The sequence below is a fragment of the Falco biarmicus genome, chromosome Z (assembly GCF_023638135.1).
Source record: "Falco biarmicus isolate bFalBia1 chromosome Z, bFalBia1.pri, whole genome shotgun sequence".
Classification (NCBI taxonomy): domain Eukaryota; kingdom Metazoa; phylum Chordata; class Aves; order Falconiformes; family Falconidae; genus Falco; species Falco biarmicus.
Window position 1 is genome coordinate 16921377 of NC_079311.1, and position 23374 is coordinate 16944750.

Consider the following 23374-nt stretch of genomic DNA (forward strand, 5'->3'; position numbering starts at 1 on the left):
TAGATTACCTGGGCTGTCATACGTAAACATTCTGGAACCATCTTTGAGTAGAAATGTTTGTTTTGTTTCGTTTAACACAAAGGGTAAAGTAAGACTTGTGACTTTTCTAAGCAGGAAGGGATTTCCCTGCCTTGGTGACTGATTGCTTTTCTGCTGGGATGGTGCTGCACTAGTATTCTGCACTTCTGTGATCTGATTTTGGTCTTGCAGGTGGAATGCGTTGGAAGTGTGGACAGTGGTCTGAGTACCATGAGCTGGAGTCCTGACCAAGAGCTTGTTTTGCTTGCAACAGGTATCAACAACAGCCTGTAAACTTTCTGCCTTTAGGAGTCAAATTATGGCCAAAATGTAAAACACAGTTAAGTTTAACATAGAAGAGACAAAATGCAAAGTTATGAAATTTGGACTCGGGCTTAGAGAAAAAACCCCACCTGATCCTATATGTGAGTTTCCATTTAATGATTCGTGAGGTGCTTTGGTAGTCCAGGCAGAAGCTATTCAGACCCAAAAACCTGGGTTTTACAGAACCGTAATTAGTCTTTCAGACCTTCCAAGGAAGTATATTTAATCTTGCTTCTAAAACATAAAAGGCTTCTGCTTTATATCCCCATTTGATTTCTTAGTAAAAAAAACTACTTCTTATCCTTTTGTAGGAAATACACACGTCACAGGCTCACCTCGGCTACAGATGTGTCTCACCTAGCAAATAAAGTTAGCCTCAAGCAAAACAGAATCACAGAATGCTTGAGGTTGAAAGGAAGCTCTGGAGATCAATATTGCAACCCCGTTGCTCAAAGCAGATTGTCTAGATCAAGTCGCTGGGAACCATGCACAGTCAGGTTTTGGGTATCTTCAAGGACGGAGACCCCACAACCTCTGTGGGCATGCTGTTCCTGTCTGTGACCACCCTCACAGTAAAAATTTGGTTTATTGTGTTTTAATGGAATTTGCTGTATTTTAGTTTGTGCCCGTTGCCTTTTGTGCTGTCCTTAGCACCACTAACAGTCTGGCTCTGTCCTTCACTGTACCCCACCTTCCACATAAGAGATTTATACACACTGATGAGATTCCCCCTTAGTGTTCCCTCCAGAGCAGCCTGACTTCTCTCAGCCTGCCCTCATGTGACTGATTCTCCCAGCCATTAATCAACTGTGTGGCACTTTGCTGGACTTATGTCCTTGTCTGCCTTGTACTGGGGAACACAAAACTGGAGCTGCCATTGCACATATGTCTTACCAGCACTGAACAGAGAAGGATCACCTCCCTCAACCTGCTGGCAACACTCCTAATGCAGCCCAGGATGCGGTTGGCCACCTGTGCAGCAAGGGTGTAGTTCTAGCTCATGTTCAACTTGGTGTCCCACAAGAAACACAGGCCACTTCTTTTGACAAGCTGCTCTCCAGCCTCTTGGCTCCCAATCTGTCCTAGTGCCTGAGATTATTATTTTCCAGGTGCAGGACCCGGCTTTTTCCCTTGCTGAGCTTTATGAGGTTCTTGACAGCCCATTTTGCCTATATGAAAAGGTCCCTGTGGACGGCAGCACAACCTTCTGGTGTACTTGCTACTCCTTCCAATTTTGTGTCATCTACAAACTTGCTGAGGGTCCCATCCTCCAGGTCATTAATGAAGATGTTAAACATTGGCTCTGGTGTCCAGGGGCATGCCACTGATGGAATTCCTCAAGCTGGAATTTTTGCCACTGATAGCAAGGTTTCGAGCTTGGCAGTTCAGCTGGATTTCAGTCCACTTCACTGTCACCTTATCCATCCTGTCCTTCATGAGGTTGTCTATGATGATGTTACGGCAGACAGTATCAAAAGCCATATTAGAATCAAGATAAATGACATCCAGTGGTCTCCCCGTGTCCACAAGTCAGTCACCTCATTGTGGAAGGCTATCAGGACATCAGGCACGATTTTCCCTTCATAAACCCGTGCCAGCTGCTCCCAATCACCTTGTCTTTCATATCTTGAGAGAAAATGTTTAACGGTGCCAGGTGCTTATTTTGAATGTGGAAAGAACTTTTTAAGGTTAGGCCAGGAAGCATGTTTTTGAAGAGAGAGACTTGAAAGTGTTCTGTTCCAGTTTGAGATTTTCTGCTTTGAAGGATGTGTTCTCTTCAGTATCATATAACCATTAGAAATATTTCTATATTCAAGTCCATGACACAACAATAGGAGAACATCAAGTTTTTATTTGCTGGAGATACCATTACCAATGCTGTATTTAACATCTGCCCTGCAGGTCAGCAAACACTCATCATGATGACAAGGGATTTTGAACCAATTACTGAGAAGCAGATCCACCAAGATGAGTTTGGGGAAGGTGAGAGGTGCACTGAAATGAAGTTGTTCAAACTGATGTCATTGGTGTGTTGTAAGCACATAGAAAGTAAAGAAAGGGAGCTGAGCACTTACTAGGGCCCAGGAGACGTTTTAGACTAATGCTGCTGGGCAGCTATGGGGGAACCCTAATATTTTACTTGTCAGTGTAAATTCAGGGAAGTTTCCTGAACTAGAGGACTTCCTGGGCTATGTGAATTTCCTGCAGGTTTTCAGAATTAAACATCAATGGAAGCTGTGGCTGTCTTGGAGCTGTGGTAGTGTTTACTACATGGTACAGGGTAGTGCTGTAAATCTTCCACTACAATGATTTTTTCTTTTTCAGGAAAGTTTGTTGCTCTTGGCTGGGGTAAAAAGGAAACACAGTTTCATGGATCAGAGGGAAAACAGGCAGCGCATCGCAAACAGACGGTATTGTACTCGTTCTTTTATGTTAGGTCCATGCTGTCTCTGGGAAAACATGTGTAAAGGGAATTTCTGTTATTCCTGTGGTTCCAGCTTGCCAGCACCTTTCTGGTAGTTGTCCTCATAAGCTTCTTCTGTTTGTTTCTGTTATCTGAAATCCAGCGGGTTTGTCCTTCTCCTTATTCAAGCAGCAGCTGAGAGTACTTATGATTGTTTGTACAGAGCTGAAAGAAAGATTTGCAAGCACTAGTGCTTGCAGAGGTAAAGCCATATTTAAGAGTTGGTGGAACAGATTTTGCTGAATGTGTGCTATGTATTGAACTGTTCGTATGACCAAGAGAAATACCATGCTGTTTGGCTGAGAGGAGCAGAATTAGTAGTAGTTTGAGCTCCCAAAAGGCAAGAATAGAGGGGTTTGGGCTGCTGAGCATCGCCAGTCATGTGAGGCAGCTCCATGGACATACACATTTTGGCTCTTCGCTCCTTTGTCTAACACTTTTATCAGGTAGCTAAAACACTCCACTGTCTTTTAAGTTTCAAATTAAAACTGTCCTGCTGAAACCTGGCAGGCTGGAATATAGAGACATGAAATGTGGCCTGTTCCAGCTTTACTGTTAGTAGGAACGGGATGAGGCTAGGCTGTATCTGGGACAATGTGCCTAGTTTGACAAAGTTAAACCTTTCTTTGAACAACTGCCTCTTTATGTGCATTCTGTTTTGAGTTGTTTTTTTCCTGTGTTGTTCTGTGAAGAACCTGTTTGCTTGGAAGATCACTACTTCTCATCCCAGCTTCTGTCTTGCCATACAGACTGCCTGGATGGCATGCCTTTCTCCTTCCTAGGGGATGTGACTGCAGGCATCAGTCATGAACCCTGATTCACCCTTGGGTCCAGTTTATGCACAGCTGGTTTATAAGCAGAGACCCTGGTGGAGGGGAAGGATAGTGTGTGATCATGTGAATAAGACAGTCATATGCACTTGCAGGAGGAGCAGATTGGATTTACAGTTTTAATTCTAGGATTTCCTAAAATAACATTGAGTAATGAATTTTTAACTTTGCAGCCTTAAGATTTTTTTAATGGATTACTTTCATGCCAAGGCTCTTAAAAAAGCTGGCTTAGCAATACAGTCTGTTTAGACAAAACCAGCAGTTGCCTTCCCAATCTTTGATGCAACTTTCTTTTGTGTGACTTTAGGAAGTGTCACCTACTTCATCCTGGGATGACGGCAGGCTTCGGGTGACATGGAGAGGGGATGGGCAGTTTGTTGCAGTGAGTGCTGTCTGTCCAGAGACAGGTATGGGACCAAACTTCTTTGAAATGCCAATATGTGTCAGAGGCTTCTTAAGCAGAAACTAGGCAAGGCAAGAACTGGCTGGTGTTCATGGTCTCTTGGCCACTTGAAGCAAGGATGAGTTCGGCTAGGTAACTGCTCTAGTATCTGTTTTGGTGTTCTCAGAGGCATTGTACAGGCACATTCTTTTGAACACTTTCTTTGCCATTTGGTTTTCAGTCCAGTGAGAAGCGAGGAGAGGTTACTACTGGGTAGTTACTACCTGAACTCTTCATTCACCAGTGTTAAATCACTGCTTAAACCCTAAGCAGTCTCTGATGGGCTCCCAGTGCCAAATGGATGAATCTGTTTCGGTTGCCGTAGCCACTGTGCCTCATCCTAGCAGTCTGGCCTTGCACATCTTAGTTTAGGTACCGGTAATACTTTTCCCTAGGTTTTGCCCTAAAGCCAAAGAGATGATGAGCACATACATTTCTTGTAAGGCTGCAATTGTGTGACTTCCATGATAAATACTACCTAACAGTTTTAAATTTATTGGTCAACACATTGACCTGCATGAGACTGCACTGCCCTTAAGTAGTTTGGGTTTTTGCCTTCAGTACTTCAGATGAGAGAGGATCTTACACTTGATTTTCACATTTCTGTGGTGAAAGTTGGAGGGGAAAACAGCTATGACTGAGCCACACCAGACTGAAATTCTTACTAAGTTCCTTTAGAGTCACAGAGTTACTGTGGGAGAAGTGCCTGAGACAGAATTAAGTTTTTACCCCGAAGGTGTGCAAGAGAAAACTTTTTATTCATGTGCATCAAAATCTGCTCTCCTACTCTCATAAAATTAGAAAAGTCTCTTCCCAGTGCTTTCTTAGATGTTTGTCTCATTGCTCTCTCAACCTGTAGGTGCTCGGAAGGTCCGAGTATGGAACAGAGAGCTTGTGCTGCAGTCAACAAGTGAGCCTGTCTCAGGATTAGAACAAGCATTGTCCTGGAGGTAAGTAGCAAAGCAGTCTGCATGCTGGCCACAGTGTGTCGCTTTTTATTCCCTGGTCACAGTCTTTGGTCAGCATCAATTTCATTTCTCCTGTGTTTCTTTATTTTTCCCAAAACTCGCAGAAGGCTTCCTCCTGATCCAGCATGAAGAAGGGTAGCCCTTTACACCCTGAGAAACCTTGTACTTGCATTTCATGTGGGAAGAAGGGATAGATTCTTTGCAAAATCTCACTGTCAAGCAGTTTTGGACTCAACTGTATAAAGAGGAATATTACAGGTCCCTTTCCCAGTGCTGACATTTACTTGCTCACCTGACCATATCATGAGCCTTGGAAAATATCTGTGTTGGACCTATGACTTTGTCTGAACAGTGCTGCCCTTTTCTTCATGTCTCTGGAGAAAATGCAAGATGATTGGTGTTTTTAAAATGACAGCTAGTGATTAGGTGAACAATCACTTTTCATTTGGCTCTTTTTTTAAGGCCCTCTGGAAACCTGATAGCATCCACACAAGAAAAAAACAACAGCTATGATGTGGTTTTCTTTGAGAAGAACGGACTTCTTCATGGGGAGTTCACCCTCCCGTTCCAGAAAGGGCAGGTTAAAGTAAGTGCTGTGTCTGGGCTTTTATTATTAACTTATTTAATTGGAGTGTAATGGGGAGGAGGACTAGATCTTTTCCAGATTCTAGAAGGAAGTTTTTAACTTAACCCTTAGTGCTGGTCCTAATGGAAAAAAATTACCTGAAAAGAGAACAGTGAAGAAGCCTCTGGAGAATATGCAATGCTCTCTGCAGGCCCTTAATTCAGAGACAATACAGAGGGATTGTTCTGGTCTCGGTATACTTTCTACAAGGCAAATGCTTAAAAAACACTGTTCAGGATGTCAGCTGGTGCAAGAGTAAGGTGAAATACATTATCCCAAACAAGGGAAGTGAGAAAATACTGCTAGGGTGTACTTCAGTTTCTGTGTTTGGATGCCAAGAGGCCTTTTTGGCAGATGCTTCCTCAGCGCCAAGGAAAGCAAAGAGAACACTGCTGTCATTTTTGTAGTTGTATCACCTCTTCAGCTGTGTGGAACCACTGTGACAGGTTCTGCTTCAAGTGGGAGCTTTGCAGTACATGAGGGCTATGTTAGTATATTAATTCATGCACCTTACATTACTAAAAATAAGGAGCAACTCATGGTCTTGCAAATCAATTGCAAGCATACCCACCCTACACAGAAGCAACAGTATCACTAAGAGCTGTGTTTGTTTCTGCAGGTTAATGAACTGCTTTGGAATGCAGATTCTACAATCCTGGCTATATGGCTGGAAGACCTGAAGGTGGAAAACTCCAACCCAAACAGTTACGGTGAGATCACTGTGTGAGGCTCTGGCTCTTACACTTGCCTGCAGATGTGGTTGGCAGTGGGTATTCTCTGCAGGTTAGGAGGCAATGGGGAGGCTTACCTACAGCTTTGAGATGCATGTGCAGGTCAGGAAGAATTGATAGTTCAGCCTGAGCTCAAAGCATCTTCCAGGCTGCTATAACTGGATAACTGGAAGAGGTATTAATGGGATGCTAAAGGTGTGTGAGCCTCTGGTAAAACATGGGTACCTTTTCCCAAGGAGAGCTCAAAGAATTCTAGGACCGACTTTTGCACTAAGTCTGTTGTTAAGTTTTCTTATTGGGCTTTGCTGGGTGCTGTATGACACAGATTGGGTGCTGAAGGCTAGGATTATTATTTTCATTGCACTTAAGCCATCCCTAGAAGAGCAGTGGTGGTGGGGAGGGTTTGAGATGGATGTCAAGTAGCAGTCTGTAGTAACCATTTGTTTTTCTATAGTTCAGCTGTGGACCACAGGGAACTATCACTGGTACCTGAAGCAAAGTCTACATTTTGGTAGCTTGGAGAAGAATCAGTTGGTGTCGCTGCTGTGGGACCGAGAGAACCCATACAGACTGTATCTACTCTGCCAGGGTTGGCATTACCTCTTCTATGACTGGCATTGGACCACAGACCATGGGATGGGGGAGAACAGCCAGCATGTGGCAAATGTGGCTGTCATAGACGGAGGTAAGCAGTGAGACTGCTTTACAGCTGTAGGGTCAGAAGAGGTGGCGTAGTCTTTGGATGCAGTCTGGATGGGATTATTGGTAGTTCTTCTGTTAGCTCTTTTATCTACAAAGCTGATTATGAGGGACACCATGTAATTGATGGAAGCTTCAGAGGTGGTTCAATGGAGTTAACTGCTAAAAGCACGGCAACTGTATTTTCCTGTGACATTGTTCCTACTTTCAATTTTTCCTACTAACAAAAGCATCGCTGGCATTTGGACTGTGTTACAGCTGGTGGGTTTTTTCTCTTTTTATTCCACAGATAAAGTGCTTGTCACAGCATTCCGACATGCTGTGGTGCCTCCACCCATGTGTACCTATGAGCTCCAGCTCCAACAGGCTGTTAATCAGGTTGCATTTCACACAGATCCCAAACGTAGTGGAGACATGGCTGTCCTGGATGCTGATAACAAGATCTCTGTGTACAGATATGGTGAGAGCATGTTGCACTGTCTTGCTAAAGGCAGCCAGCCTTCTGTCCCTGACAGCAATACCCTGGGGGACTAGTAGGGTGATGGTCGCTTAAGCTTTTAGGAGTCAGGAGTGAGATGTATCTGGTTCAGCTATGTGCTGAAGCTCAGTTCTCTTATCTCCAGTAGTTTTGGTAGCAGAGGAGTATTTTGGTGGTGTGTTGGCTTTGTGAGAAGCCAGCATTCAGCGCATAAGCATATGTGGTTATGCTGCTAATATTCCCCAGCCCAGCTTTGGCTTGAGTAAAGTGCAGCAGGTGGTATCTTGTGTACTCTGTTTGGATGGCATGTTACTGATTAACACTGGAAATGTCTGAGAGCAGCTGCCTAGAGTGTATGTGAGGCAGCCAGCACTTCCCAAAGCAGTGCTGTATACAGTGTAATACTCAGTGTGCTGTGAGATGAGGCTGTTGTAGGGATGGTGTTTTCTGACTTTCATAGGAGTTTCCTGTAACATCTACTTTTTTATAAGAATGAAGATCGGGCGGGGGGGTGTGCTTTTTTGACAGAATCTCTAAACTCTGCTTTGTTCTGTGTTTGCTAGGGCAGAGCTTAGTGAATGACCCCACTGTCAGATTTGGAGCTGTGGGTGGAAGTGGATTTAAAACAGCTATGGAAACACCATATCTGGATAAAACCTACAGGTAATGTAGAACTAGTACACTGTAACAGTAGTGTCTGGCTGGATGTTTTAGAGGTCACCCCTCTGACCAGTTGTCTCAAGATTCTGAAGAGGTTGTCAGATAAAGGGGTTTCATTGTGCTGACACTGTGGCTGCAACTAGTGCTAAGGACTGGACGACACAGTGGGCAGTTTATCTTGAGAAGTGCCTTTGAATGAGGTCTTGGTCCTGATAGCCTTTACTGTGCCTGGTGCTCTTGGCATTGTGGTGTTGGATTTTGTGCTCCTCCCAGAGCGAAAGGAATGGCTGTGCAGTGCCCAGGCCCATGATCATGGCACACTGAGTGACAGAGCTGCTTGTGTGGCATAGGAACAATAACAAAATAAAAAAACCCCACCCTGTTCTGTAGTTGTTCCTATACACAGTTGGCATGGGAGCAGTACTGCCTGGGAAAAACAAATGGTGCTCCCTGGGTCTCATCCTTCGTCACCAGCCCAGCCTGTGGCAGAATTCATGCTTTGGGTGACTGTGTTTGTGCACTGGAGCCCTCCTAGCCAGGCTGTGTGTCTGAAGAGCCAGGCTGTGCCTAAGAAGATCTTTGCCTCTCCCATGAGGTGGCCTACTGAAATCAGATTTTATTTGCTTCCCAGTCTCTTTTATTTTGTGACAGAGTTGATGTGGGCAGCGACTACAACGAAGTGATGAATCCTCTGGGACTGCGATTTCTCACCTGGCTGCCAGATGACAGCTTCCTGGTGGTTGGTCAGGGTCAGCATACTGCTCAGTCTGTCCTTCATCATCTGACTGCAGTGCCTCATGGGGCTGGAGCCAAAGAAGAGTGCCTGAATTTAAGGTACAGAGATCAGTCAGTTGTGGGTGAAGTCTGACACCCCCTCTGGACAGTGCCTAGAAGGAATTCATGTCTCTCAGTAGACATGCAGCCTGGAGTTTGTGGGTTGGGGAAATTGCTGTCTTCCTGCAGGAGAATCAGACAGCTCACGAACCTGCCAACTGGTCAGCACCTGCCTGTAATCCTAGTGCCTACATGCAGCCTGACAAGACAGTATATGCTACATGCCTGTGTCAGTACAGGATGTCTCTGTTCCTCTGAATTCCAGGCGCTCAAGGGAACTGCATTCCTCCATTCTACCCTTTGTCCACCATTATCAATGTCCAGAAGGGGACTGGTAGTGCTTGTTACTCCATCTTCTTCTCACCTGCTGGGCTTTGTGGGATCAGTTCAACTAGAACCAGATCACAAAAGAAAGCCAGCTGGCATACAGAAGTCTGCTTCCCAAAGGGATCCTGAGAGTTGCTTTCTGTAGCACTCACACAGCAAAGACAGGCTGATTTGCATATGAACTGTAGATTAGAACAAAAGAAGTGTGGGCTTTGCTGTGTGTCTTAAGTGTGCAGTGACTAGCACAGTTACGCAAATGACTGTTGGTTGGAGTTGCTGGTGTTCTGTGGTGCCAGTATCAGCTGACTTAGGTGTGAAAAGACTGCAGAAAATCCTTATGTGAGCAAGGTATCCCTCCATGCTGGAGGTGCGCATCCGTCCATCTGGCCACAAGAAATGCAGGCTCTAGGTTTTAAAGTGTATCTCCTGTGGCTGATGTTCTCTGTCTTCTGTGTCTTGCTTCAGGATGTCTGTGCCTGTACATGGAGAAGTGATCAGCCTGTGCTGCAGTCCAGTGACCAAAACTGTAGCTCTCCAGCTGGCTGATGGACAGATCCTGAAATACCTGTGGGGTAAGCTGGGCCCTATTAAAGTACCTGGTCTGAGACGTAGTTATTGGAGATTTCTGAAAAGGTTTAATGAGATGATTTGTCTTTCAGGGATACGGGTGACTCTTGCTGGTAGTTGGTTCTGCTTTTCATGCTCCCTCTGTTCCCAGAAATGGGCCAAAATTAGTGATTTGTGTCAAGAAGTTGTTCATGTTGTTGAGAATGGTAGTTCAGGCTTTATGGTTTGAAAAGATGATGACTGGTTTAGTGATTTCAGAAGTGCTGACTGACTGCCACATCCTCAGCACTTCTCTTTTGTTCCACAGTGGAATAAATGTGCTGCTGAGCCCCTAGAAGCTACCACCTTCTTGTTTGCTATGTCCTGGACTTCTGTGTCAGCGTTCCTCTTCTCTGTCAGATAGTGTAGCTTATTGCCAGCTCTAGTTTTCTTGAAATACATGTCATGTGGTTGTAATGTCTGAATCTTTGACTGGCTGGAAAACGGTTTGATCTTCTTTGCTCTTTAGAGGCTTCTGTTCCAGTCCTTCAGCCCTGGCAAACTAGCAGTGGCTCTGCGGTTTGGTTCCCCTACCCTTGCATGCAGACTTCTATCACAAGGATCAGTGATGAAGTAAGTAAGACTGTGAGAGATAAAATTCCCTACTCTGTTGTTCTCTGTATCAGTTGTGCACAATGATCCTCTGCCCAGGGTCCAATGATACTTCTTAATGGCATTCTTCATAAGGCCCTATACAGAGCTGAGAGCATATATTCCCTTGTCTTCTAGAGCATTTCTGATGGCTTGCAGTTAACACCCTATCTCCTCATTCTATGAATACAATGAAGAATGTCATTGAAGAGTGAAAAATTTCAGATTTAAAATTTCCAGCAGTCACTGCCCTAGTCTTCTTTTAAAGTAGCTTTTTGCTCTGTTTTATCTGAACTTACCCTATTAACAAATATGGCTTGCATTGGGTTACTGCAGATCTCCTACTTCTGATGTTCCCTGTTGGTGATGGCTTCTTGGTAGTTACAACAGCTTAAGGAATGACAAGCTATTTTTCTGGTAGTTTCACGGTTTCTTTCCTTCAGCATACATCCAGGTGAATGCAGTATGGAGTTGCTTTGCTCTGCTCTGTACTATGGTTTTCGTCTGGTATCTTGGACCAGACACTGCTGAATAGAAAACTAAATTTCTGATTCTATTTTGTTACTGTGCAGTTTCTGTTACAGGGTAGACCAAGCTGGGTTTCCAGCCAGAAGTGTGTAAAGACTCTTAAGTAAAGCCCTGCTGGTATAGAGGTTGCTTGACTTCTTGTCCAGCTTCTCCAAGTAATTCATGTGAGATACTGAGTACCTAATTATAAGGTACTTCAATCCAGTGCTAGTCAGTGTTGTGAAACACGTTGAAGGCTGTGAACTCTGATAGCTTATACTTGTCATCCTTTTTATTCACAGGAGGTGATCTTGGGCCTCACAGATCGATGCCGGTTTTTTGTTAATGATGTTGAGGTACCAAAGTTTTTGCCCCTCCTTTTCCTCTGCCAAAGACAACTTTCCTGTCCCACTGTGATAAACTTCATCATTTTCCTACAGGTCGCTTCCAACATCACCTCATTTGCAACATGCAATGAGTTTTTGTTGGTGACAACCAACTCCCACACCTGTCATTGCTTCTGCTTGAAGAACACATCAGTGAAAGGTAAGTGCCAGCTCTGGCTGCCTGCTGCTGGCAGCTCATGGCCATTTTCTTGTAACCACAAGATGATCCCATTTTTCACATCTAAACCTGCTGTATTGAGTCACTCAGAGCAAGTGCTTAAGAGATGGAGGAAGAGAGCTGTTTTCAGAAATCTGTCAGAGAGCAAGGAGCATGGGGAACTGACTTTGTATCACATGCTCCCTCCAGGGAGCAGGATTTGTCCTGTAGTTGTCTTTTCACTGTTTTCAGTAGCTTAGCCCTGCATTCTCTCCCATCCCTCCACATCCAAAAGCAGAAAGGGCCATGTGCTGTTTGAGGGTGTGTGGTAGAGAAGGGATTCTGGTGGCATCTGGCTATGAGAGGTATGAGGACCCTGGGAAAGGCGGGATAAGAACTTACTAGTCCCTCACACCTTTCAGCACTCCTTTCATCTGCTCTGTTGACCTTTTGTGATCTCGTTGTGCAGAGGCCATGTCTCTACTTTGTGTACAGCAGTGCTTAGCACTAAGAGGTCCTCTTCCTTTCTGGAACTGTTGAAGATCACTGCTGTTGACTCGGTTGGTCCAGTATGACTTTTCAGGGCCACATAGGAAAGCCTGACTGGGGCACTGTGCTGTGGCGTGCCATGTGTGCTGATAAATATGCTGTCTTCAGCCCTTCAGGCCGGTCTGAGCAGTGCTGCACCCAACAGTGAGACCCTGTGCAAGGTGGAGCGAGGTTCGCGTATCGTCACCGTTGTGCCCCAGGACACAAAGGTCATACTGCAGGTCAGTGTCTGCTGTCAGGGGATGTAGAGGGGCCATCTTGGTGGGCAGCTGGCCAACCTGCAAGCAATGTGTGTACTGCTGCAAAGCTGCTTCCCTGTACTGCTGCAGCACAGCACCTCACAAATCTCCAGCTGCCTGGGTGGATGCGGAGGGATTTTGAGCGTGCCTGTGGGAGTTGGTTCAGCGCAGGCAGCTGGGTATGTACAGAGGGAAGGGCTGTTCAGATTCCTAATGGCTGAGGTAGCATAGTGCTACATATTGTGGCCTCTCACAGTGAATCTCAGACTCACCTCTTACTACTTGCTGTATTTGCTACCAGCCTTCCATTAGCCTTGGCGTAAAAGCTAAGCTTTTGTGAAGTGCTGAGCTCCCTCTTCTGAACCAACAGAGATTCACAGAATGGAGGAGGCTGTCATTTGAAAGGCACCTCCTGGAGGTGTGCAGCCCAACATCTTCCTCAAAGCAGGGCTCTGAAAGCTTGATCAGATTGCTCTGGGTCTTGCTGGTTGAGTGGAGTCCAGCCTCCTGAGAAAGGAATGGTTTTGAGCTGAGAGAATTTCTGGATATTTTTCCGCAGTTGCTGAAATTGCACGTCCTTTGAAGTGAGCAAATAGGCTCATGCACGTGCAAGTAGCAGACAGGCCTAGAAAATGGGCCAGTCCTCATTTTGCCTTCAGTGTAGGCAGAGTAACTACAAATAAAAACTTGTGTGAATCTTGCATTATAGATGCCAAGAGGAAATCTGGAGACTATTCACCACCGAGCTCTGGTTCTTGCCCAGATTCGGAAGTGGCTAGACAGGTAAATGTCGCTGGTGTATTCTGGTCTTCCCTCCCTCAGTCTGAGCTGTTGGAGGCTGGCTGGGCTAGTTCTTTTGTGCTGGAGAACAAGGGGAGGCTAAACTCAAAGGAATTTGTTAGTGTGAATGAAACTGTTTCTGGGGCTACCAGCTAGAAGCCCAGCTTTCAGCAGTCCAAGCTGCCCCTCACTTCACCGCTGAAGGGTTTATGTGTGCTGAGACTGTGTGGGTGGGAGAAATCTTCAATTGCTCCATTTTCCAGACATCTCAATCACTTGAAGCTTGCTGGTTTTTGTATTTCATTTGTTCAATCGATTTACATTAAAGTTTTCTGCAACACAAGTTGGTCCATTAGATTAAAATTTAGTTCTCTGTTTTAAGAGAAGAAAATAATGCATGGCCTGTATTGCTTCCTCAGCCTGGTATGCTGGACTGTCCCACAGCAGAGGCTGGCAATGAACAAGACTGAGCTTGCACATTTTTTCTGAAAGGCAATCTATACAGTTTAGTGCCTAGGATATTCCCTTCCCAGGGGGTCTGTGCTTACCTGTAGTCGGTTGCCTTTGTTTGCAAATACTGTACCTATCACTATGTAAACTGTCCCACTTGATTCATTCCTCCAGGCTTATGTTCAAGGAAGCTTTTCAATGTATGAGGAAGCTGCGAATCAACCTCAATCTTCTCTATGACCACAACCCCAAGGCAAGTATGCCCACTTTTGTTGCGTTATTTTCCATATCCACCTAGCCTGGAATCCATTGAAATTGGACAGTGGGCTTAAAAGAGTAGGTGGTGCTGTCGGTTCTGCTTTGAGCAGAGGTGGCTGCTCTGCAGTGCTGCATCCTCTGCACGCAGATCATATTTAGCATCTCTTCATCTTGTACATTCATAGAAGGTCTTTGAATTAGTTCTTGTCCTTAATGTACTTACTCAGAATAACAGTAGTAGTACTTTCTGTTCATTTCAGGTATTTCTGGAAAATGCAGAAACCTTTATCAAGCAAATAGATTCTGTGAACTATATCAACTTGTTTTTCACAGAACTGAAGTGAGTATAATCTGTAAATGGAAGCATACGTGTAATCAGTGGTGGTACATTATTTTGTCAAAATATTGGCAGCTCTTCAGCGTGCATGCAAGGAGTCAGAAAACTGGCATGTTGGGTCATCAAGACTCAAGTAAGCTCAGTAGTTTCAGAGACTGTCAGTGTGTCTTGTTGGGAATTCCAGCGTGCAGGCACCTATTAGACCTTTCCAGCAAGGGATTAGTACATCATCTGACTGCTTTTACTTGTCTTCTGGTTTGCTGTACAGGGATAAATGTGAACAGAGAAATTGTTCCCTCATAAAGTAGCAAGACAGCACTGCTTATCTGAAGCCTTGAGGCTAAGGTACTTGCTTAGATTCCCAATTTAGGTCCCCTGACCTCTTTCTCAAAGGTTGAGTGACAAGAGGCTTTATGGCCTTGGTAGCTTCAGGACTTCCCAAGCTTGATGAGGTAAGTAATTGTTTAGGAACTGGAGCTATCACTTAGCTGTTCTGTTTTATTTCTAAATTTTGACCTGACCTTAAATCTTAGTCTAGAAATAAAAGCAAATGGCTTAATTTTCAGAAGTGCTGTGAGCTCAGCATCTCAGTAATGAATTAAGTAGAACAACTGTATCTTGAAAAGTTTTGTCTTCTGATTATTTGTACAGCTAAAGTAGTTGCTCTGACCAGTTCTTTTCAATGCCTGTTTTGGCTGAGAATCAGTTGGGGTGGACGCAAGACACTGGAGAACTTCCTAGTAGTGTGGCAGGTTGTGTATCAGTACTGAATGACATATGAGCTACATTGTTGAGTAGTTATTTTCTGCATATATTTGTGTTTCCTAATGTTCTTTTCTTTGTGCTGGGCTGTGTGATGGACCATGCTGGTATTCATGGCATCTCTTTTTATTTAGAGAAGAAGATTTCACAAAGACTATGTACCCATCTCTGAATGGTAGCAGTAATGCTCAACCACGCCAACATCCTGATCAGAAAAAAATAAACCTCATTTGTGATGTGATGAGAGTTGCCATGGAACACATTGACCCTCAAAAGTGAGCATCTTCTTATTTTCTCATTGCAGAAGGTGAAGCTGCCCTTAACATCAGTTATTTTGCTTCAGGGCCTCTGACGTGAGCCTGTGCTCCACAAAGCTTACACCACCATACCTTTCCTCTGCTGAGGATGCTGTCCTGAAAACCACAACATCTAATGAGCACAACTTTTTACTACAAGAATTAAACTAGTAGGTGCAGGATGCTTACGAGAGTTTAAGAAATACACTCAATTTAGGAGCCATCTGTGTGGTGTAGGGGACAGAGAGACATGGGCAAGATTGTCATCTCAAGGAGATGCTGTCTTTTTGGAGCAGCTGGTCTTTCAGAAAGTTCTCAGCTGTTCCATTTTGAGACTGAATTACTTCTGTAAATCTTCTGCATATTTGTGAATTAGTACTTTTTTATTAACCATCTGCCTTGGATGAATCAACAGCGGACAAGGATAAAGTGTGGGAAAACAGGATAATAATAGTGGTTAGTGAAGCAGTGTTAAACCATTGGCAGCTTGTATGTGAAACAGTGGATAGAGGGGCAACAGTGTGTTGCTGCTGAACCCTGAAAACTTGCACAGTTTCAGCAAACTATTTTGGAAAACAAAGCATCCCCTTGGCTGGGAAAGCTGTTTTGAAATAGTACCTGTGCAATGTATGAAAGTGGAAATAATCTAGAAAGCTTTTATCTTATAAAAAGACCATTTTCATGCCAAATTTCAATTGGAAAACTGTGTCCAGCTACCTGAGCTTTCAGAGAGAGGTGTTCTCTCTCCATTATGCTGGCTGGCATGGTAAGGAAGCTCGTTCTGCTGAGAACACACCTCCAGTCTTGTGACATGTTTGGGAAGACATGTTGAGTAGGGAAAACCTTTGTGGTATATTCCGTTCTCTTCCCATTTTTCCTGCCATTCTGTAAAAAGATAGACATACCTGAGTAGGGTTTTTTTGTTTGTTTTGGGTTTTTTTTTAATGAAATGTAAGCTAGAACTTGCACAAACTGTGCTAAAATAGGAATGAGCAGTGTTTCTGCCTTCTCACTTTTTCATTTGCTGTTGTTTTGGTTTTTTTTCTTCAGATACTGCTTATCAATACTGACAGCACATGTAAAAAAAAGTCCTCCAGAACTGGAAATTGCTCTCCAGAAGGTTCATGATCTTCGAGGTTTTGTATCTGGAACTCAAAAGTTTTGAAAATGGGGTGGTTTGCAGGAGCTTTCATTGTTAACATGGTTCACCCTGAAAACTATTTTAAAGGTGGCTGTTCATGGAGTCAGAAAAATGTGCTTGAAACTAGCTGTATGTTAATGCAGCAACATATCTGCTGTAAGATACACTGCTGTACATGCCCTCAACTCATCCTTTTATCTAGGTGTGTCAGCAGATGGCCCAGAGTTGGAGCTGTTTTCTCTTTCCAGTCAGAACTCTGGTTCCCCAGCATGGAATAGGAGGTTCCCGTTCTGGGTCCTGATATCTTAAACTGGCAAATTTTGCTTTTACTCTGTGCTGATATTTCTGACTTGCTAAGTATGCAACAAGTGACAAGTTACTATGCTTGAGCTGGTCCTTGTAGTAGCCTAGGAAATGCAAAGTAACCCCTCTTGGAAGATTGCATAAGCCTTTAGTTTGATGGTCCCTATCTGGTGTCAAGGATGTGTTTGATAATACGTCCTCCCTCAGAGCAGGGTTCCACTGCTGATTGTACACTTTATCTTGTTACAGAAAGCATTGCTCAAGATGTCAAAGCTGTGAGTGCAGAAGAAGCACTGAAGTACCTGCTTTTCCTTGTGGATGTCAATGAATTGTATGATTATTCCTTGGGGACATATGACTTTGACTTAGTCATCATGGTGGCAGAAAAGTCTCAAAAGGTCTTGGCTTATAGTTCCAGCCAGGGAACTATTTTTCTGCTTTCCCAAAGGTTCTTTGTAGTCTGCAGATCAGCCCACATGTTTTATTAGTCACAGCTCTCTACCCAGGCAGGATTCAGTTGCTCAGAAGTCCTGTGTGTGCTTGGGATGATGCTGGGATCATGTCTCTACATCCATTAATATTTCTTTAGCAAATTAGTACTTCTGCTCGGGGTGAAATAGAGCTCTTCTAGAGCAACACGGCAGAGCAGCTCTGGTGAAGGGAGGGACTGCAGTCAGAAGTGTTGTGACTGCATGCCTTAGCATTCCCAGTTCTGTACACTTTTGGTTATTGTTTAATTGGTGGTGGCCATAATAGTGTGCATCTTCCAGCAGATTTAATTTGAAATCTCTGACTGGAAATGCCCTTCACAATCTTCAGAGTTTCCTAATGTTGCAGCAGAGCCTGCTGTCCATCAGTTAAAACACCCTATTAATGTTAACAGGTCTTATGACCTTTGTTGTGGGGAAATTGATCAGCTTTATAGCTGCAAATTTATAGATGATAATAGCTAATAGAAAACAGTATTTGGTAATGATACATAGTCTTGCATTTTAAATGTCACCAGTGTTTAGATACTGCTGAAGTCTATGTGAGATCCTGGTAATTTAAGTTAGTTATTCCTGGCAACAGTACATATACAGAATTGATTCTTTGAGATGGCTTACATTAAAAAAAAATATAAAAAGCTTTTTTAGTGTATTATTGTACAATTTCAAATATGGGACTGTCTCTTGGTGAAGATAGGGGCCAAATAAGGATCTTACTGGATTAGCTCAACCAGTTTTTATTATTCTTTGCAGGACCCAAAAGAATATTTGCCCTTCTTAAATACCCTCCGGAAAATGGAAACCAATTATCAGCGATATACAATAGACAGGCACTTGAAGAGATACAAAAAAGCTCTTGGGCACCTCAGCAGATGTGGTAGGTGTCCTGCACATGCAGCATCTTTAAGGAGAATTTCTGTAGTGGAACATTTCCGTTTTGGAGAGCCTTTAGGGGGAAATAGCTGAAGAAAGAGAAGGATTGCACAAGGTCATCTTACTTCCTGATAGCGGATGGTTAACTTACTTTTGTTACGTGTTTTTTGTAGTGTACATTGGCATGGGCAGAAAGGAGCAAGGATGTGTACTGCTCTGTGATTGCGAAGCATAAATTTTGTTTTGTTCCTGGGTAGGTGACTTGTCCCCAGTCAATATTGCTGGCAGAACCGGAGCAAATCCAAGGAAGAGAATACCTTGATTTTACAATAGCAGAATAGGTGCTTGTGTGCTCTTCCACACAAGCACCTCTAGTTGCTTCTTGATCCAGTGAACCCAGACTGGCAGGGAACTGTTGAGAGACTTGCGCTTTCTCTTTTATTGCTATGAAAAATAAATTATTTCTGCAGGTCCTGAACACTTCTCCGAACTTCTGAACTTGGTGAAGGATCAGAATCAGTATTGTGAAGCCTTGAAGCTGTATTCCTCCAGCACGCAGGAGTACAAGGTCTGTAAGCATGTGACACTGCAGTGTGCACACTTTTAGTCTCAGGTGTGTGTTTGCATGTCGTCAACACCTTGAGTGAGGGTGGGAATGAGACAGCAGCTGGTTGTGTTCAAGCTCTGCAGGTCATTGCTATTCCTTCGTTGTCTGAGACCCTCCTCTGAGATAATAGCTGGAATGACTCTCAGCGTTAACCCTGCAAGGTCTGGTGATCAAAGGAGTGGCTGTTAGGCGTTTGATCCTGTGACCCACAGAACACCTGGGAGTCCATTTTCTGCTGCACTGTCCTGTGGTGTGCTGGAGAACTCCTGTTAACCACAGAAACACTTTTCTTCCTGTCTTCACCTTTGTGATACCAGCTTTCTGTCTGGCACTTGCAGGTTGTATGAGGACACTTTGTTAGCTTTAAACTAGTCTGAAGAGTGCTGGAGAGCTTGGCACACTTTTAAGATGTGCTGTTCCCTAGCACATACTGTCCCCCTACTGGTTTCAGTATTAATGAAGAACTTTAGCTTGCTCAAGGCTGAGATAAAATGTAAATGAATGCATTTAATGTAATTTGATTTAGATATTGTAAATAAGACACAAGCCTTTGTAAAAAGTAGATGAAGAAGTAAGAGGAGAAATACAGAAACTCAATCTGTTTGCAACACAGTGAAAGCAGAAATGACTCTCCCCATGGGGGAGGACTGTTCCCAACTGGCTCGTTGGGAGTCTTTGTTTCCAGTCAAATCCACCTGCCGCTTCTTGATAGAGATTGTGAGCTTTGCCTATTGTAATGAAGTTCAGGGTATCGATTCACAGCAGCTTGTGTGGCTAGAGAGCTGCAGGACTTGCATAGTCCCTTGTGCCAGTATTTAACTGCTGAAGTAAGCTGGGTCAGGGAAACTGTCTAACGAAAAACCATTCATGTGAGTGGGGAAGAAGGAACTGATTTCCTGCAGTATGTAGTTTACCCAGCCTTTAGTGTGGGGAGATAGGTACCACCCAGTGTCTCTTGCTTCAGCTCTGTGAAATGTCTCCATGTGCTAATCATCAGCCCTTGGCTGGACACAAAGTTAAAAGTGGAAACATTTTTGCTGGAGTACCTTGGGGGAGGAGGAAGTAGACTTTTGTTGATGGGCACTTAATTTTTGCTAATGGAGGACTGCTACTGGCTCTACAGCTGATTTCTTGTTTCTCTTGTCACTTTCTTGCAGGATATCAGTGATGCATATGGGGAGTACTTGGTTCAGAAGCAGCTACATGAACAGGCTGCACTGATATTTGCTCGTGCTGGCATCTTTGCAAAAGCACTTGATGCTTTTCAGAACAGTGGCAGCTGGCAGCAAGCCCTGTGCATGGCATCACAGCTTGGTTACACGAAGGATAAGGTGTCCAGCCTGGCACAAAGCATGGCAGGTAGGCCTTCAGGAGATCAAAGCGTGCAGGGCAAAACTGGCTGCTGTTATTTTGGTTCATTTGATTTTCCATAAAATTTAGTGAAAACCTCAGTCTTCAGCAGCATTTTTCTTAAAGGAAGAACAAAGATCCCATGTTTCCCAAGGGTTTGTACAATTGCACAACACGTTTGTTTCTCAATGGAACCAAGAGATGTTGGAGCTGAGCTGGTAGGCACCCAGGAGTTGCCAAGCTAGCTGTGGCCTTGGCTGCCCCATGCTGACTGTTTCTTGCACTTTTTCCTTGCAGCTGGTTGCTGAACTGCTATTGCAAATTGTCTCCTTGGTTAACCTCAGGGAATGGAGACTCTTCGATGTGTCTGACATGACTGAGGTCTCTAGATATTAACATAAGTACTATGCCTAGTCACAGACTTCAAAGGCTATTGGATAATTCAGAGTTGTGTCTTACTTTTTTCTGCTTAAAGCCTGTTAGCAGCTAGGACCAGCAGGAGAAAAAAGTAGCTGTTTTCAGAATTTGTGCTCACTAGGACATACCAGACTGCATTTGTGAGATGTATAGTGGAGCTGGCATAAATTTTAGCATGAGAAATGGAGCATCATCCTGACTTCTTCTTTACTCAGAGGCAGAGTTTTTGAAGGGCTTATTTACACAGTGGGAATATGGCCTCTGGGACTGTAGTCTTCCAGAGTTGTGGATAGTCCAGTATTTTCTTTTTCTGTCACTTAATGCAATTTAGATCCTTCATGTCCTGCCTTTTTCTGGTGCCCATCTTAAATCACAACTGTGATTTAGCAAAATGAGCAGACACAAGCTGTCTTGGATGAGATTGCTTTGCTTTCTCTTTCTGATATTGTGTATCACTTGCTGTCTTACATTGCATTGTAACATACTAACCACTGTCAAAGCTGGTTCTGACTTTAAGGAGACTAGAAGCCCTGAATCCCACAAACTCAGTGGTTGTCCATACCACAGAGAGCAAGCAGGTGGCAAAGTGCTCCTTGCAGACAGCAAGGCTGCGATACACTGAAGCTTTGAAGAGAGGTTTCCTTTTTACATCCTGCCCCCCTCCACTCAAGAGACTTCTCACTATTTCTGCCTTAGACTGGGGGGTGAATGTTCTCCAGCTGGCCTTTACGGATGAGCAACAGCAATTTCACAAGCACCTGGCTGATGATGTTGCAAGTTACTGATTTCTTGGCATAAGGCAGCCCTTCTTTTTACCAGGCAGATTAAATAAGTGTGTGAGCAGGTAGAAAGTGCTTCAGTGAGTGGGTTTTTCTTCTACTTTGTAGTTTTGTGTGGCACAAAATCCAGATGCTTCTGAAAGGCTGAATTCCACCTTTTCTTGTAGGAAAACTGGCTGAACAGAGAAAGCATGCAGAGGCAGCCATACTCCTGGAGCAGTACACTCAGGTAATGTAGTCACCCTCCTGTCTGTGCCCCAGTAATATCCTCTCTCAGAGAGATGCACTCTCTGTGTTTTCTCTGTTCTCCTGGGGCACATGTGACTACGCACATGCTGACAGAAAAACAGTGTGCCGTGGTCTCTCTTCAGGAGGGCAGAGCAGGTCTGGGTGATGCAGTGATCAGGGTGGGGGTGAATGCTGTGTCCCTGAGTTTTGCCACTCATGAAGCTGCCTCTGCTTTGGTCTAAAAAGCTTTTTGTCTAGGAGAGATGGAGCATGGGGCTGAAGTAAGGAAGGTGAAGTTCCAGAGGGATTTCCCATCAGCATGGGAGAAGTAACATTGTTTGGTGGTTTTATGTCAGCACATCAGAGTACCTGGCATAGTACTGTGCTGTGTCCTGACTGTGGTACTGTTGCATAGAAATGTGCATCTGAATAGGTGCTACCTGAACGTGTATTGCTAACCTGCTAGCCTATTTCCTTCTAGGACTATGAGGAGGCTGTTGTCCAGCTCTTAGAAGGGGCTCTCTGGGAAGAGGCTTTAAGACTGGTAAGACATTTCAAAGCACAAGAACCAGAGTGGAAATACTTCTTAGACTGCATGAACAGAGGGGTAGGATCTGAGTTAGATCCTTAAACAGTACTTTGTTTCCTTTCCCTGATCCAGATTCACAAGTATGGTAGACTGGATATCTTGGAGACCAACTTCAGACCTGCTATTCTACAAGGTGAATCAGTGCAAGAATCTGAGACTTCTCGGTGCTGTAGAGGCTGAAGAAGGTCTTTACTGGGTCTGTAGGAAGTCACAGCTGTCCAGTACTGGAAGCTGTATGAAAGGATGCTTTGATTCTGCCTAACTGATGCTGCCCAGTTAACTGCATTTGGCTCTGCTCGATGCAGCTTGAAGCCCTGCAGTGTCGTGGACTCTTAGCTTAGTCAAGCCCTGTTTGAGCTTCTTCAGACCACACAGTCACAAACTGCAAAAGTGGCTGTGTCTGCATGTCCATGAAGAAGCAGGACAGTCCGTGTTCCAGAGCACATGTGGCAGAAAGCTATGGGCTAAGAAAATGGCTAGCAGGAGTAGTTTTTGAAAAATATGATTTGATAGCTGTATTATCCCTTCCGTCCAGAAGGGATGGTTGGTTACAATTGGTTGCTTTTGCTTTTCATGCTATGGGCAGTAGGCGTTATGAGTTGAGGGATTTTTTTCTGTAATTTGGACCTAATGAATGTAAAGAGATTTGGCCACAGAGCTTTTTGTTCTTCCTGTATCAGAAACAGACTCTTGTTCTAGAAAATGTTTCTCTGGCAGGTTAATTCAGTCCACATCCAGGTGTATCTTTTTCAGTGGGCTCCTGTATTACAAGGTTTGAATTTCCTTCCACTTGAGTTCTTTTGTGTGCTTTGCACCTGATGATTTCTGAGCTTGTTGAAGGACTGTGCTCCTTCCAATTTCTTACGTAAAAAATACGCTTTTCTGGTTCTTTTGCACAAATGTTCATATTCTGATTTTCTTACTGAGCAGCTCAGAGAAGTCAGATGATCTTCCTAGATTCTCAGAAAACAGCATTTCTTCACCATAAGACTCGTCTGCAAGTGGTCCGAGAGCTGAAGGAGAAGGCTTGTGAGAGCCTGCAGGGTTGGTATTGAAATGCGTATGACTTTCTCCTGCATAAGTAACTGATTTTTGTTTGTGATTTCCATTTGCCCTGGTGGAGCTGTGCTCTCTTCTAGCTCAGGTGGTATCTACAACAGCAGAACAGCATTCTTCTCATGCCTTCCTCACACCATATTTAGGATGTGAGATTGACCTTGCTTATTCTGTAAAGACAGCTTTATTTTCAGTGCTAGCTGTGTCACAGCTTTCATGGTATCA

General features: G+C 44.1%; 1 protein-coding gene across 1 annotated transcript in view; it reads left to right on the plus strand.

The window, feature by feature from the left end:
- The window catches only part of ELP1 (elongator acetyltransferase complex subunit 1), a 31816-nt gene that overhangs the window by 3331 nt on the left and 5111 nt on the right, over positions 1-23374 (plus strand). Inside the window, exons 3-31 of the mRNA XM_056324110.1 lie at positions 211-292; positions 2245-2325; positions 2668-2753; positions 3944-4043; positions 4938-5028; positions 5509-5632; positions 6291-6381; positions 6857-7087; positions 7391-7561; positions 8143-8242; positions 8891-9073; positions 9866-9972; positions 10476-10579; positions 11407-11460; positions 11545-11650; positions 12305-12417; positions 13145-13218; positions 13840-13918; positions 14184-14263; positions 15157-15297; positions 16369-16454; positions 17012-17160; positions 18004-18127; positions 18594-18691; positions 19888-20089; positions 21444-21505; positions 21986-22048; positions 22166-22226; positions 23024-23137. Of these exons, the coding sequence (XP_056180085.1) occupies positions 211-292; positions 2245-2325; positions 2668-2753; positions 3944-4043; positions 4938-5028; positions 5509-5632; positions 6291-6381; positions 6857-7087; positions 7391-7561; positions 8143-8242; positions 8891-9073; positions 9866-9972; positions 10476-10579; positions 11407-11460; positions 11545-11650; positions 12305-12417; positions 13145-13218; positions 13840-13918; positions 14184-14263; positions 15157-15297; positions 16369-16454; positions 17012-17160; positions 18004-18127; positions 18594-18691; positions 19888-20089; positions 21444-21505; positions 21986-22048; positions 22166-22226; positions 23024-23137 (3157 nt within the window). The remainder of the gene's footprint in view (positions 1-210; positions 293-2244; positions 2326-2667; positions 2754-3943; positions 4044-4937; positions 5029-5508; positions 5633-6290; positions 6382-6856; positions 7088-7390; positions 7562-8142; positions 8243-8890; positions 9074-9865; positions 9973-10475; positions 10580-11406; positions 11461-11544; positions 11651-12304; positions 12418-13144; positions 13219-13839; positions 13919-14183; positions 14264-15156; positions 15298-16368; positions 16455-17011; positions 17161-18003; positions 18128-18593; positions 18692-19887; positions 20090-21443; positions 21506-21985; positions 22049-22165; positions 22227-23023; positions 23138-23374) is intronic.